The 12228-nt window shown below is 43.7% G+C and overlaps 1 protein-coding gene across 2 annotated transcripts in view; it reads right to left on the bottom strand.

The window, feature by feature from the left end:
• Positions 1-10064: 10064 nt before the first annotated feature.
• LOC118210663 (cadherin-22-like) overlaps positions 10065-12228 on the bottom strand; it is a 247014-nt gene continuing 244850 nt past the window's right edge. For both annotated transcript variants that reach the window (XM_035387024.1, XM_035387023.1), the window contains exon 13: positions 10065-10655. In XM_035387024.1, the coding sequence (XP_035242915.1) occupies positions 10129-10655 (527 nt within the window). In that variant the 3' untranslated portion in view covers positions 10065-10128. The remainder of the gene's footprint in view (positions 10656-12228) is intronic.

Below are 12228 nucleotides of genomic sequence, written 5' to 3'. Positions count from 1 at the left end.
GCACTAGACCGATTGAGAACTAAAATAGAGAAACCACACATTTAATAAATTATTTGTTATTAATACTGAAGGCACTGGACAGAGAGGACTAAAACAGCAAAGCCACTCATTTAATAAATCATTTGTGTTTAATACTGAATGCTCTGGACAGAGAGGACTGAAATAGAGAAACTACACAGGAAGCACAGGACCATTTGTTATCTGCACGAACATCTATTGACAGCTGCTGAGGATTCTGTCCATTACATTGGGAGCACTAGGCTTTGGCCTCAATTATACACTTTTGCTTGTTGGACATAATTTTACTCCCTGGGTGTAGCCTTCCATTGCATATTACAATGGCAAACCTTTTAAATGGCTTCTAGATTACATTAGTGAGCCATTCATTTAAAAATAGTCCAGAGTGACTCATTCTGGACTACAATAGCAGCATGGGACTGGTGACAGGATTGTTTGTCTGAGCAACAGAAATTCTGGGTGGAGGGAGGACTTCTGCAATGTAAAAGAAAGAAACCTCACCAGCTGTCAATCCATGTTGCCGAAGACAATGTCTTGAGGCTGCATTGTTCTTGAATTAATTAAGTGGTTAACATCCCAGCATGTTCGTGCCTGTGTATTAAACTGCTGAGCAAGCCAAGCTGCCCATTATTCTGGTCACCATGGTGAGAAGGATGGGTCTAAGTGACCTTGCCCTGGTTGTCAGGGCATCTTTGGCAGAACCTTCAATGACTAAGCCTGAGCGTGCGGATGTTTCATGAGGAACAGTGGAGTCGATGTTGACTGGCAGAACTGTGCTCAAAAGTATATACTTATATACTAAGATCTGTCATGTCCATGCATTGAAAGGAAAGGCAAAGCAGATGAGAAACTCAGAATCAGTGGACTGCAAAATATCAATATAGGACATGAGCGGGCAGTCTCAACAAGAACTGTCCATTGAGCTTCTGCCCTTTAGAGAGCAGGGGAAACTCCAATAAATACAAACCCATCTTCATACTTGCTTTGAAGCACTTCTATACTGATGAGAGGGTATTTTCGCAGAATATAGGTGGTCACTAAATGGTTTTATGAGCATGGAAACCATATTCCAGGACCAAACCAAACCAAGGAATATAATTAGCAGATCTAATTCCACCAAATACCAATACTTTAAAAATGGGATCTAATGGCTAAAAGAAAAAAAACAGAGTCTAAAGGCCTCTCTGTTTGGGTCTGGGTTCAAGGCCTTTTTTAAAGCCCAATGATGAGGCAACGTGTAGCAGCTGCTCCGGTTGGCAATGAGTTGCAGGTGCTACCCTGCCTGTGAGTGGGGCCGGCGCTGTCCACGGTCCTGCGGCTCTCCCAGGTCACTGAAACACCTGGTGCTGAACGGACAGCGCACCAGATGCAGGAGCAGAGAACGAGAGAGAAGGCTGCTCCTCATCCTACCTGGTGCCTCAGCACACACACACACACACACACACACACACTCATGCACACACACATCTTTGCAAGGCCAATCGCATCAGTTTTAGTTATGTTGTTTAAACCCTGAGCACACATAATTGGCCATATTCACTAATTTATGACTTGTTCCCTTAGAAGTAGCCATGACAGCATTTTTTAATTTTAAACAGTTTTTTGCAACGTAGCCTTCAGAGCCATATTGGTACACTACCCCGAAGTTCCTACTGTGAAGGAATATCAGGCACAGCCTGACACACATTTTATTTCTTTCTTGAAGTTAGCGTCCTTTTTAAATTACAGGAGAATAAGAGCAGGTGCATGCTTGTGCGGGTAAGAAATGAAAGGACTACAGAGACTGCACTTCTACAGAAGTACATAACTCAGCCTCGCGGTTGCAGAACAACCTCCTCAAGCGTGCCTACGCCGCGCCACTCTCTCTTCACTGGGCACTCTTACAGCCCACATCAAGTTTAAAACCTTGATACTCATCAATACTCAAATCTCACACCTCAACCAGACCTGTCCTTTCTACAACCTTCTCGCGCTGTAGCCTCTTCCACTCATAGCGCCTGCCTTTGCCCAAAATATCAAGGAAGTTCAGTGAACAAACAGGTGTTCCGTGAATACTTGGCTTGTTGCTCACACTGGATGTAAATCATAATAAAAAAAGATTTGTCTTCATGCTATTAGCAGGGGTTAACACTGCATGAGCCCTAAAGGAATTAATTACATTGAAATCCGCATTGAAAACAGTCTGACATCATAGTTTCAAGAAACTAAAAAAAAGGGAAAATGTAGATTTTTTTCCATTACACAAACCTCTTTGTGTGCACATGGGCAAGCCTGAGCGATGCACTCCTAATGAATGTCACCTTCCGCGATCGATATTTCCTGCAATATCTTCACATTTCTGTGAAACGTTTTAATCGATACCGTGCCCATTTTACGTTATTAATTCCTGCAGGAAAAAAAGGGTCAAATCTAATGTGAGGACAGAAATACCCCCGGAGCGCTGTCGGTCCCTTTTTAACCAGACGCCGTGCTGCCTTTGAAGAAAAGAGGAGAGATCTCTCTCTCACATTTTACTGGGCGCTGATGTGCCCGCACCTTATGACCCGTTAGTGGGCACGAGGGACTTCATCATGATGGTGTTTAAGGGGTGGCGGAAGGACAGGCCGGAGCTTGTGAGGCCCCTGGCCCCTTAATCTGTCCGCACTTCTTCACCTCCTCTCAGCCGTGACTGACTGGAGCCGCGCTCTCCCTCTGGAGGGAATTCTGTCCTTCACACAGAAGCCCTGGCTTTCACAGCTCTTTAGCGTCCTGTGACCTCACAGGCTGGGGCTCTTTTTGAGCCGTGATACAATGGCCAGGATTCTTTCACAGCTCTTTAGCGTCCTGTGACCTCACAGGCTGGGGTTCTTTCTGAGCCGTCATACAATGGCCAGGATTCTTTCACAGCTCTTTAGCGTCATGTGACCTCACAGGCTGGGGTTCAATCTGAGCAGCCTTACAATGGTGAGGATTCAATCAACATGTTTCCTTAACTTCAGCTTCTTTTAGTTTGGAATAAATCAGCATAAACCAGGAGCGTAAAGATAAATTATCATTCAGGAATATCTATAGTCTCCAAATTGGTTTAAAGTACCATCAGGGTAATTTTGGACGTCTCCTGTTAGTTCATGTAATAATACATGCCTGATTGGATTTCATTTGGTATCGTATTCATTGGATAACCATTGGATAATGATCCTTTGCTTGCAGCCATTATACAGTGGGGGCTCATATTTATGTAAGCCCATTTATAATGCATGTAGGCAGAGGTACATGAAGCACTGACAGATCTTGACAGGCTAAACAATGAAACACTGTGAGCTACTCGTGTACAGGGCACTCGGAGGTAATGACACCCGTCATTCAAAGCGCTTATCCTTTAAGTTTTCATTTGTGACTTGCTTAGAGATTCTGATATTTCACATACCATTGCACCGGATTACTCCTGCCCAGCCTTTTAACAGGAGCCGGCACGACTTTCAGCCTTCATCCGTAACGAGGGCTGTGGCTTTTTCAACGATTGTTTTTTCTCGCGTGCTTTTTCATCCTCCGCCCACACGGTGCCAATCAGGAGCGCTTTTCGGCGCGCGGTGCGGTCCGCGCGAGCGCCTTCCGATCCCGCGACTCCGCCTGTGTGCAATCACCCGTCAGCGCTCCGTGCTGCCGAAATGCCACAGGGTAAACTGCTATATTTGGGCAAGTTGGGATGGGGTGGTTTTTTGGAATAATAATAATAATAACAATAATACTTATTATAATTATAATTACAACAACAATAATAATAATAATAATAATGTATGATAGCATTTTTATCCCATCATTACATTTCGTTTGGTTGACAGTCTCCAATCATACTCTAGCCTTGGTCCAGTAAGGATATGTTGACAAAATTCACTCCCTCTATTGAGCTGGTGAAAATGCATTAATGTTTGTTTCATAATGAGGGAAAAAGTACTTGTAGTTTAATTACTTTTTAAAGCAGTGTTCTGGCTGTTCTTTTTTTCCCAAAACCCCTTTGACCAAATACAACATCCTCTCTCTCTTTTCTGTATAATCCTGATTGGTGCAGCACTCCGCTTGACTATAGTTGCAAACGGCCAACTGCCAATTGTCACACATGGCTGGTTCTCCCCTCTGAGCTGTATAGTGGTTCAGCCCACTGAGCTGTATAGTGGTTCAGCCCACTGAGCTGTATAGTGGTTCAGCCCACTGAGCTGTATAGTGGTTCAGCCCACTGAGCTGTATAGTGGTTCAGCCCACTGAGCTGTATAGTGGTTCAGCCCTCTGAGCTGTATAGTGGTTCAGCCCTCTGAGCTGTATAGTGGTTCTCCCCACTGAGCTGTATAGTGGTTAAGCCCACTGAGATGTATAGTGGTTCTCCCCACTGAGCTGTATAGTGGTTCTCCCCACTGAGCTGTATAATGGTTCTCCCCTTGTGCAAAATGAAGCCATCATTGCTCGCACACGCATCATGTCTGCGGATCATGATAATGGTATACTGGTTCTTGAGTAACTAGTTTTGAAAGCTATATTTTAAGGTGGCTTTGCTGTAGTTCAAATACTTTCAGTGTGAAGTAATTGGTAGTTTGTACAACTACAATTTCAGAGTAGTTTCCCCAACACTGCTAGTAAATGAATTTCAATTATGGGAAAATTATTTAGTGTCTAACTCTAACCTACTGTGAATATACCTTTTGTGTTTGAGCGCTGTAAGTGAGAAATGCTGTCTGTGTCATTCAGGAAATTTGGCATCACACTTTTTTCTATGAGTATGGTATGAGTATGCCAGAGACATGCAGGACATTGTCCCACACAGAACCAACAGGACCCTTCAATGTTGGAGAACTGCTGCATTTACTTTTCATTTTTTTTGCTACCTGTACAATGATTGGCAGTCAGCAGATGATAGCCGCCAGTCCAGACAGGACCTAGCTCGACAGGGAAGTGAGGCGTTCTCTGCCCGTGTTGTGACTGGCGTGTTGAAACCTTTGTCATTTGGGGGTTTTAGATTTAATATTGCAGTCGTCCAGACTGCAGTCGCTGCGCGCTGAACTCTTAAGCATCAATCATCTCTTTAAATAGCAATTTGCAAAGAAAGCCGAACATCGGGCATTCATTATTTCGACTTCCCGGAGCCTCTGCAAACACAGACTTCAATAATGAGAGAGGGATGACTACGCACATCCTCCTGGGCAGTGGGACCCGACGAAGCGATATGAAGATATGACTCAGTCAGACGACGGAAAATTAGGATTATGACGCGCCCCAAGAAGAGAAATAAAAATATGAAGCGGGTGCTAGGCAGTTGTTCATTTCTGTAGTCTGCTCTTGACAAAAAATCTGAAAGAAATGTTGAATGTTCAGTAAGGAACACTATTTTTGGTCAGACAAATAAAATGTCAAAATGGTGAACTGTAAGAACTTGTATTTTCCTTTTTAAATGTAAATAAAAAATAAAAAATAAAAAAAACTCTTGCAAGTGATCATTTTGGATATTTGTCAAATGCTTGCCCTCATACATTCCATTCAAAAGATGTTCATTAAATGGCAACCTTCTTTAGAGTATACAAAATTGCTGAAAGGCACTCACTTCTAATGTGCCATTAGATGTCAGAGCAGATGTCATTTAGGGGCATGAAAATGTATGAAGAGTATTCCAATATCCATGTAGAGTGTACATCAGCACCTCAAAATGAACAAGTCTGCACTTTGTGTACCGATAATTTGAATTCAATGCCCGGAAATAGTCTGCTTCTGGTTATAATGGTGTTCCAGAAAAATATTCATTTTGTGCAGCTACATGTGGAGTCTGCTTTTTAACCTCTTAAAGCTTACAAGTACATATTTGTGGCTTTATTTGAACATTCCGATTTATTTCTTGTGCATAAAAACTTGAAATGACCTTCTTCGTTTCAAGTTTTTAAATACCAGAAAATTGCAGTCTTTTTCCTCGTGGAAGCAAGGAGATTTGTTGTCGAGTAATGGGTATTCATTTCAGATAAGCAATCCGATTCACAATTATTCATGTTTGCTTTACCTAAAGTGTTGTGATGAACCTGCATCATTCACAGAGAGAAGGAAGCATAAAAGATCAGTCCTGTACATCGAACAGAGATTGAAACAGTGCAGTGTCGGGGAACACCGTTGGTTACCACATGGAGAGAGAAGGAGAGAGAAAGAGCGCACCCACACAAACATAAAATCAAATAAACGGACACCTTCACCCTTCCCCTCACGGGTTCCGGGCAAAAACAATGAACTAAAATAACAAACTAAAATAGCACAGACAATAGAAAGCAAAACAGAGCGGCTACTTTTCAGTTCCCCGCTTGTAGCAGGCCAGATTTTCACCTGGCCAACTCCTCCCACTTTTCAGTGGGAGATTACTTTTCTGTGCTCAAACAAAAACTCCAAAATAAAACTGAACAAAAATCATAACCGCGATCTCGGTGTGAGCTCCCAGTCTCAGCCCCGAACTGTGGAGAGCAGCACACCTTTAAGCACCTGGGCTGATTAGCTAACGGAGCTCAGGTGCGTGTGCTCTCTCCACCAGCCGGCGCAGCTGAGACCAATCCGCCTCTCAGGCAACCCGAATGCCACACTTACACATTTACAATTTACTATAGGGTTTGAAAGCGCAGCCTGAACCTTAAGATGAGGTCCTTGGCCACCGAGAGACTCTTCACCACGTGTTTATTCAATAATTGTATTTTAGAAAATGAATAACATGAGCCAGTAAAACATGGCTTATGTGTTTAAAAGGCCATAAATCACTGCAATGCACAAAGCAAGGCTCATTTGAATAATTTAACTCAATAGGCAAAGTCAGCGTTCAATTGAATCAATTCACAGAATCAATTGAAAATGAATTAAAAAGTTACAATGAAACTCAAAGGAATTCATGAACCGAAAAATGCTTATAATGTTCTATGATAACTATTTGAGTCAGGAACTTAATTACTTCATTTTGTAAATTCACTGAATTGAACATATAACTTGGCCCCAACCTTGCAACAGGTGTATAGTCAGCAGGCTTTGTGCCAGTAAATCAGATGGGTAGACTGGACACTGCTATTGTATTTAAGAGGAAGAGTAATTTTTAAAAAGGCGCTGCCCCTGTAGTCTTTGGATTTTTCTCGCTGAATTATTTTGCCCAAGGGAGACCAATTTGTGTACATGGGCTTCTGGGAATTCATGCAAAATGTGCTCTACGTATATATACACGGTGCATAAGTATTTGGACAGTGTCACAGTTTTTCTTGTTTAGGCTCTGTACTGCAGCACATTGGATTTGAAATTAAATAATGTGGTTTAAACGCAAATTGTCAACTTTAATTTGAGGGCTTTCACATCCATATCGGATGTAGGAATAAAAGCCCCTTTATTCCTTGTTCTGATTATGGCCCTCTTTTGATTCTTATTGCCTATGAAATTTTGTATGGCTGTGCAAGTTAATGCTATTGTTAATTGAACGTTTTGCAGTAATAAATAAATAAATAAATAAATAAATAAATAAAATGGAAAAGGCACTGATAGGGGGAGATATGCGTAAAAAGTAAAAAAATGTCAGTCGCTGAAAATCCCTTTGAGCGAGAACGAGTTAATGATGAAGGAGTGGGCAGGTGTATCATGACACACAGAAAAGGCTTCCATCAGGCAGGCCCTTAAAACTGAATGTCCAAGCCAGGATGAACCTGGATAAAAAAAAAACAACTCTGTAACCAGTCTCTGGCTGTGACTGGAAGCAATATCCATAAATCAACAATATTCTGGTCGCTCCGCAATTCTGGCCCGACAAAAGTTCAAATTTGATCTAATCTCGCCATCAAATGTCACTTACAAACTCTACAAAGCGCCCGAGAGACTTTTCTTTATCATAAAGCTTCCCTCTCGTCGGTACTACGCAGGCCAGTTTTTGAGCAGCGACCGGGATGTTTCTGATGGGAGAATAGTTTCCAGCGTTTTGTAACAGGAGACGGGTTCCTGCAATCGCCAGGATCTCTGAGAGCCGGCGGAAGCCTGAAGGCCGCGGGCAGGCGTGGCCTTTACGGAGACGAGACGAGGCGGATCTGCGGCGTGAGGACACGGTCGCGTCCGATGGTCGCGTCCGTCTCGCTCTCCCCCGGCTCGCGGAACGAAGGCCCAGCTTCCACGGCCGTCAGCTCTCCGTCCGCAAACAGCAGCCGCCGGCCAGCGTCTCCCACCGCTTCCCGCCTTCCCTCTGGTCTCAGGGGCGAGGAGGTGTTCCTGCTGTGTGTTCGAGGGCTTTATGGCTAAAATCTTTATTAAAGGAGAGTTTCAAACTCTGTTCTTGGTAACCCCATGGCTTCTGTTGAATTTTAAATAATAACTTCTTGACAAAATTTCGCCACGGTGTATGAAATTTCTTTTGGTGAATCTCAATCACTTACCAAGAGAATTATGGAATTATGTAGATGTACATCAGCAAAAGGCTCCGTCCTGCTTAGAGACACTTGTATTAAATATTTAATATGGAATATTAAACTAAGACAAACATTCCCAAATGGTCCCCTGCGTACAGAATATGTATTTTTGCTTCAAATCGTATTGAAGTTGAAGAGTATTTCTGAAAATCAATGTATCCCTGCAGCGATTCATTACAGTGGCACTGCACCTTCTCCTTTCAACTCTACACAGTGCAACATACAGCGACAGGTAGGTTTTTAATATAAAATAATTTCCTTAAATATTTATTGATTTTAATTTTATTTTCCATACATTTGCAAGTAAAGGTCAACATTAAAGTATGTATGAGCACTGGGTTTGGGTGGTACACCCCCCCTCCCCTCCCCTCCCCTCCCCTCCCCCTCCCTGCCCCCCAAAAAAAACATAGACTAATTGTAACAGAAGCAACCAAGTAATTATGGTTGAAAAAATACAATTAAAAAAAAAAATTATAAAATCAGAAGAAGTCAGAAGAACGCATTGACACACTCACATTTACAAACTGTGACTGAACGAAAATCACTCGGGAAACAGCTGAAAAGGACCTGACCCCATGAAACAAACATCTGTATATCAGAATCTTAAATCTTTTGTGTACTTTTGTCTTATTGCTGCCATTTAACAAATACATTTCTTCTTCAAAGGTGAGACTGAACGGGTGAACCAAATGAAACACAGCGTCCACAGCGTGCCACTTTCGTAATCCCTCGTAAAAAGAGTCGTGTCGGAGGAAGTGCACGCCGTCACGAAACAGAAAGCTCGTAATTAGCTGGCTCATTAAAAACGATATTCCTCCCACCCCCGCCTGTCATAAACGTCTTTAGTTTTTTTTTTCTTCGCCAAATTACAAAAGTTTTCTTAGAAAATAAATGTACAAATTTGAGCGGAGCGTCTGTGGGTCTATAGCAGCACTACTTTCACAGTTCCCTCTGAAGGCCTCCTTCTACAGGGCACTTCCCTAGCCGAACGCAGAAGACGAGGTCTCCACCGCGAGGAAGAGTTCATCGGCTCCGCGTGTTCTCAGGATCTTTTTTTTTTTCACGAGAGGTTTCCACAGCTGAATCCAACGCCTCGAACACGACAAATAAATAAATAAATACAAATAAATATAAATAAATATCTTATATCTCGAATAAATACACATTTGCCTTGGCTAGGAAAATTCCCTTTCACTCCCTCGTGTAGTTTGGTAATTGTTATAAATTTCTTTAGATACGATTTGTGTAAAAGAAAAAAAAACTAAAAACAAACAGTAGATTTAACATTTCTCCAACCAAAAAAAAAAAAAAAAACTCAGAAAAGTAACAAGGACATGTAGATGTGGCTCCTGGTAAAAATATGACACAAGGGCGTGTGTCTGTCCCGTCATCTGTGTCCTCAAATGTCTTCAAATGATTACGTCATGGAAGAGGGGCGCCTGAGACCTCGCCACCTCCACCCCTTATTAGTCAAGGGTCTCAAGGGTCAGAGGTCAACGCCTCGCCCCCCCTCCTGAAGATTTCCGAGGATAGAAGAAAGGGATACGAAAACAGGGAAAGTTCAGTTTTGAGGACGGTCCCGGACAAGGACGTTTACCGTCGGTTAGCGAGGGCGTCGGGGGGGGGGGGGGGGGGGGTCGGCAGACAGAACCCGGGGGGGAGGACCCCTCGCGCGAGGATCGGGGCGCTAGGAGCCCTCCTCCTCCGGGGGCCCCAGCGAGTAGAAGCCGGCCAGCTGCCGGAAGCGGGGCCCCCAGTCGCTGAGGTAGGAGAAGTCCTGCTCGGAGGCGGTGGAGAGCGTGTGGATGGAGCTGAGCGACAGGGCGGGCGAGGCCGAGCCCTCGAAGGCGTACGTCTGGAAGGAGTCGTAGGGCGGCACCGACAGGTCGGCGTCCGCCTGCTCCACCTTCTTGCGGATGTAGCCCTTGAAGACGGAGAAGTCGGCGGCGCCGCCGGCGTCGGCGGCGGCGTCCCCGGCCGCGTGGCTCTGGATCCACTGGGGCAGCGAGCGCAGGTCGGGCCCCGCCTCCGAGCCCTTGACCTCGGGGAAGTCGTAGAGGCTCCGCAGGGCGCTCATGTCGTACGCCTGGGTGTCCTGCTCGCCGCCGCCCTCGTCGTTGTACTTGATGACGTTGTCGCGCATGTCCTCCTCGTCCTCGGCCATGCGCTGGCCCTTGCGGTGCCGCTTCAGGGTGAGGATCAGCAGCACCAGCACTGGGGGAGGGAGAGGGAGACACAGGCCGTCAGCCGTCAGCTAGCTTTCTCACAGCCGAGGGTCAACTGCAACACATTCTTTTTGTTCTCTACCAACAAATACATTAAGCTACCACACCGTACACATTCTTTCCCCTTGCTTCATCACTTCCAACACCATCATTTAAAAAGAACAGCTTCTAGGAAAAATAGTAGCCAATTGTTGTACCTCCCTAAACATTTCAACCAAGTCATACCAGAAAAACATTTTATGACGACAGACATATTCAACTGATGTATGCTAATAAAACAAATACAAGTTACAATTTACTCCACTAATAAACATTAACCTCACAGAGAATAAGCTGGTACAAGCAGCAAGAAACACATAAACTGAATAATCACGCCCGATATTTTTACTCCAATTACAGCTCTATTAAGTGACTTCTTATCTCTGGCATATTGGCAAAGTGGCTTGGACATGGGCAGTATATTTCTTAATAGAGTCGAGAGCCGAGGTCAGACTGGAGCAAAATTAAAATGCCCTATTAGTTTTTTTTTCTGGCTTTTAATTTACTTCACATGCTGTTTGGACAAGGAGCCTTAAGTATCTCAAAGGGAGTTTTGAGCACTGCCTTTCTCAGGGAATAGCAGAGTAATGGGCTTTGGGAAGTGGAAGATTGTCTGCCCCAGATTTGCTAAATGCTTTCCGGGACCTTCATATTCGCTCATTAGCACGTAGGCTAAGGATGTACAGTATGTTAACAGTGCACCATGCTATTTGCTACGTTACACAGCAGGGAAATTGAGTTTTCTTCCAGAATGTGCCTTCAGACTTGCATAGGTATGTCCATTCTGACAGAGAAGCAGAATCTCAGAGTGTATTATAGGGTTATGATCATAAATCATAACCCTACAAGACCGAAACATGCTGCATCTACTTGACGCATGATTGCACATATTAAGATATTTGAAACCAGCACCAGTATCATTAATCTTGATGTTGTAGCTTGTTGTCATGCCTCCCAGTTTGATGTAACATTACTCTCTGACCTAGCCTAGGCTTACTGTGTGAACTGGACTTAACGTGCTCATGGCTAGGAATTACTGTCACGTAATGAGCAATGTACCTTATCAGACCTGTGTTTTGTAGTTGTTCCAATGACCTTCGGTATGATCTTAATGTTTGTAGTTTTGCATAAAAGCATCTTCCAAATAAATGTACTGTAATGTAAAACCAAGTGCAGACTGGAAGTGAACTGTGCCAGGAGTGAGACGTGAGAAGCAGGCCGTATGAATCTCAATAATCTCCCTAAGAGAGACAGAGTCCCATATATTCTATATCCTGACACCCTTTCAGGACAAAAGCTAAGCTAAGGCTACCTGCCAATAGTTGCGAACAATGCTTACAGCGACAAATGGCACCTCATTTTTTTTTTTTATAACATATTTTAACAAAATTACCCCGAGGATCCCAAAAGTACCCCTAAGATTTCATTAGCAACGGGGATGCAAAAAAAACTGCATCCTTGCATATTTACCATCCGGCAGTGTATGTGCTCATTCTAACTGTGTACCACAGCTACAGGAGCAC

Source organism: Anguilla anguilla, chromosome 13 (assembly GCF_013347855.1).
Source record: "Anguilla anguilla isolate fAngAng1 chromosome 13, fAngAng1.pri, whole genome shotgun sequence".
In the NCBI taxonomy this organism is placed as follows: Eukaryota; Metazoa; Chordata; class Actinopteri; order Anguilliformes; family Anguillidae; genus Anguilla; species Anguilla anguilla.
The sequence above is the reverse complement of the archived record's forward strand: the minus strand, read 5'-3'. Positions and strand labels throughout refer to the sequence as shown.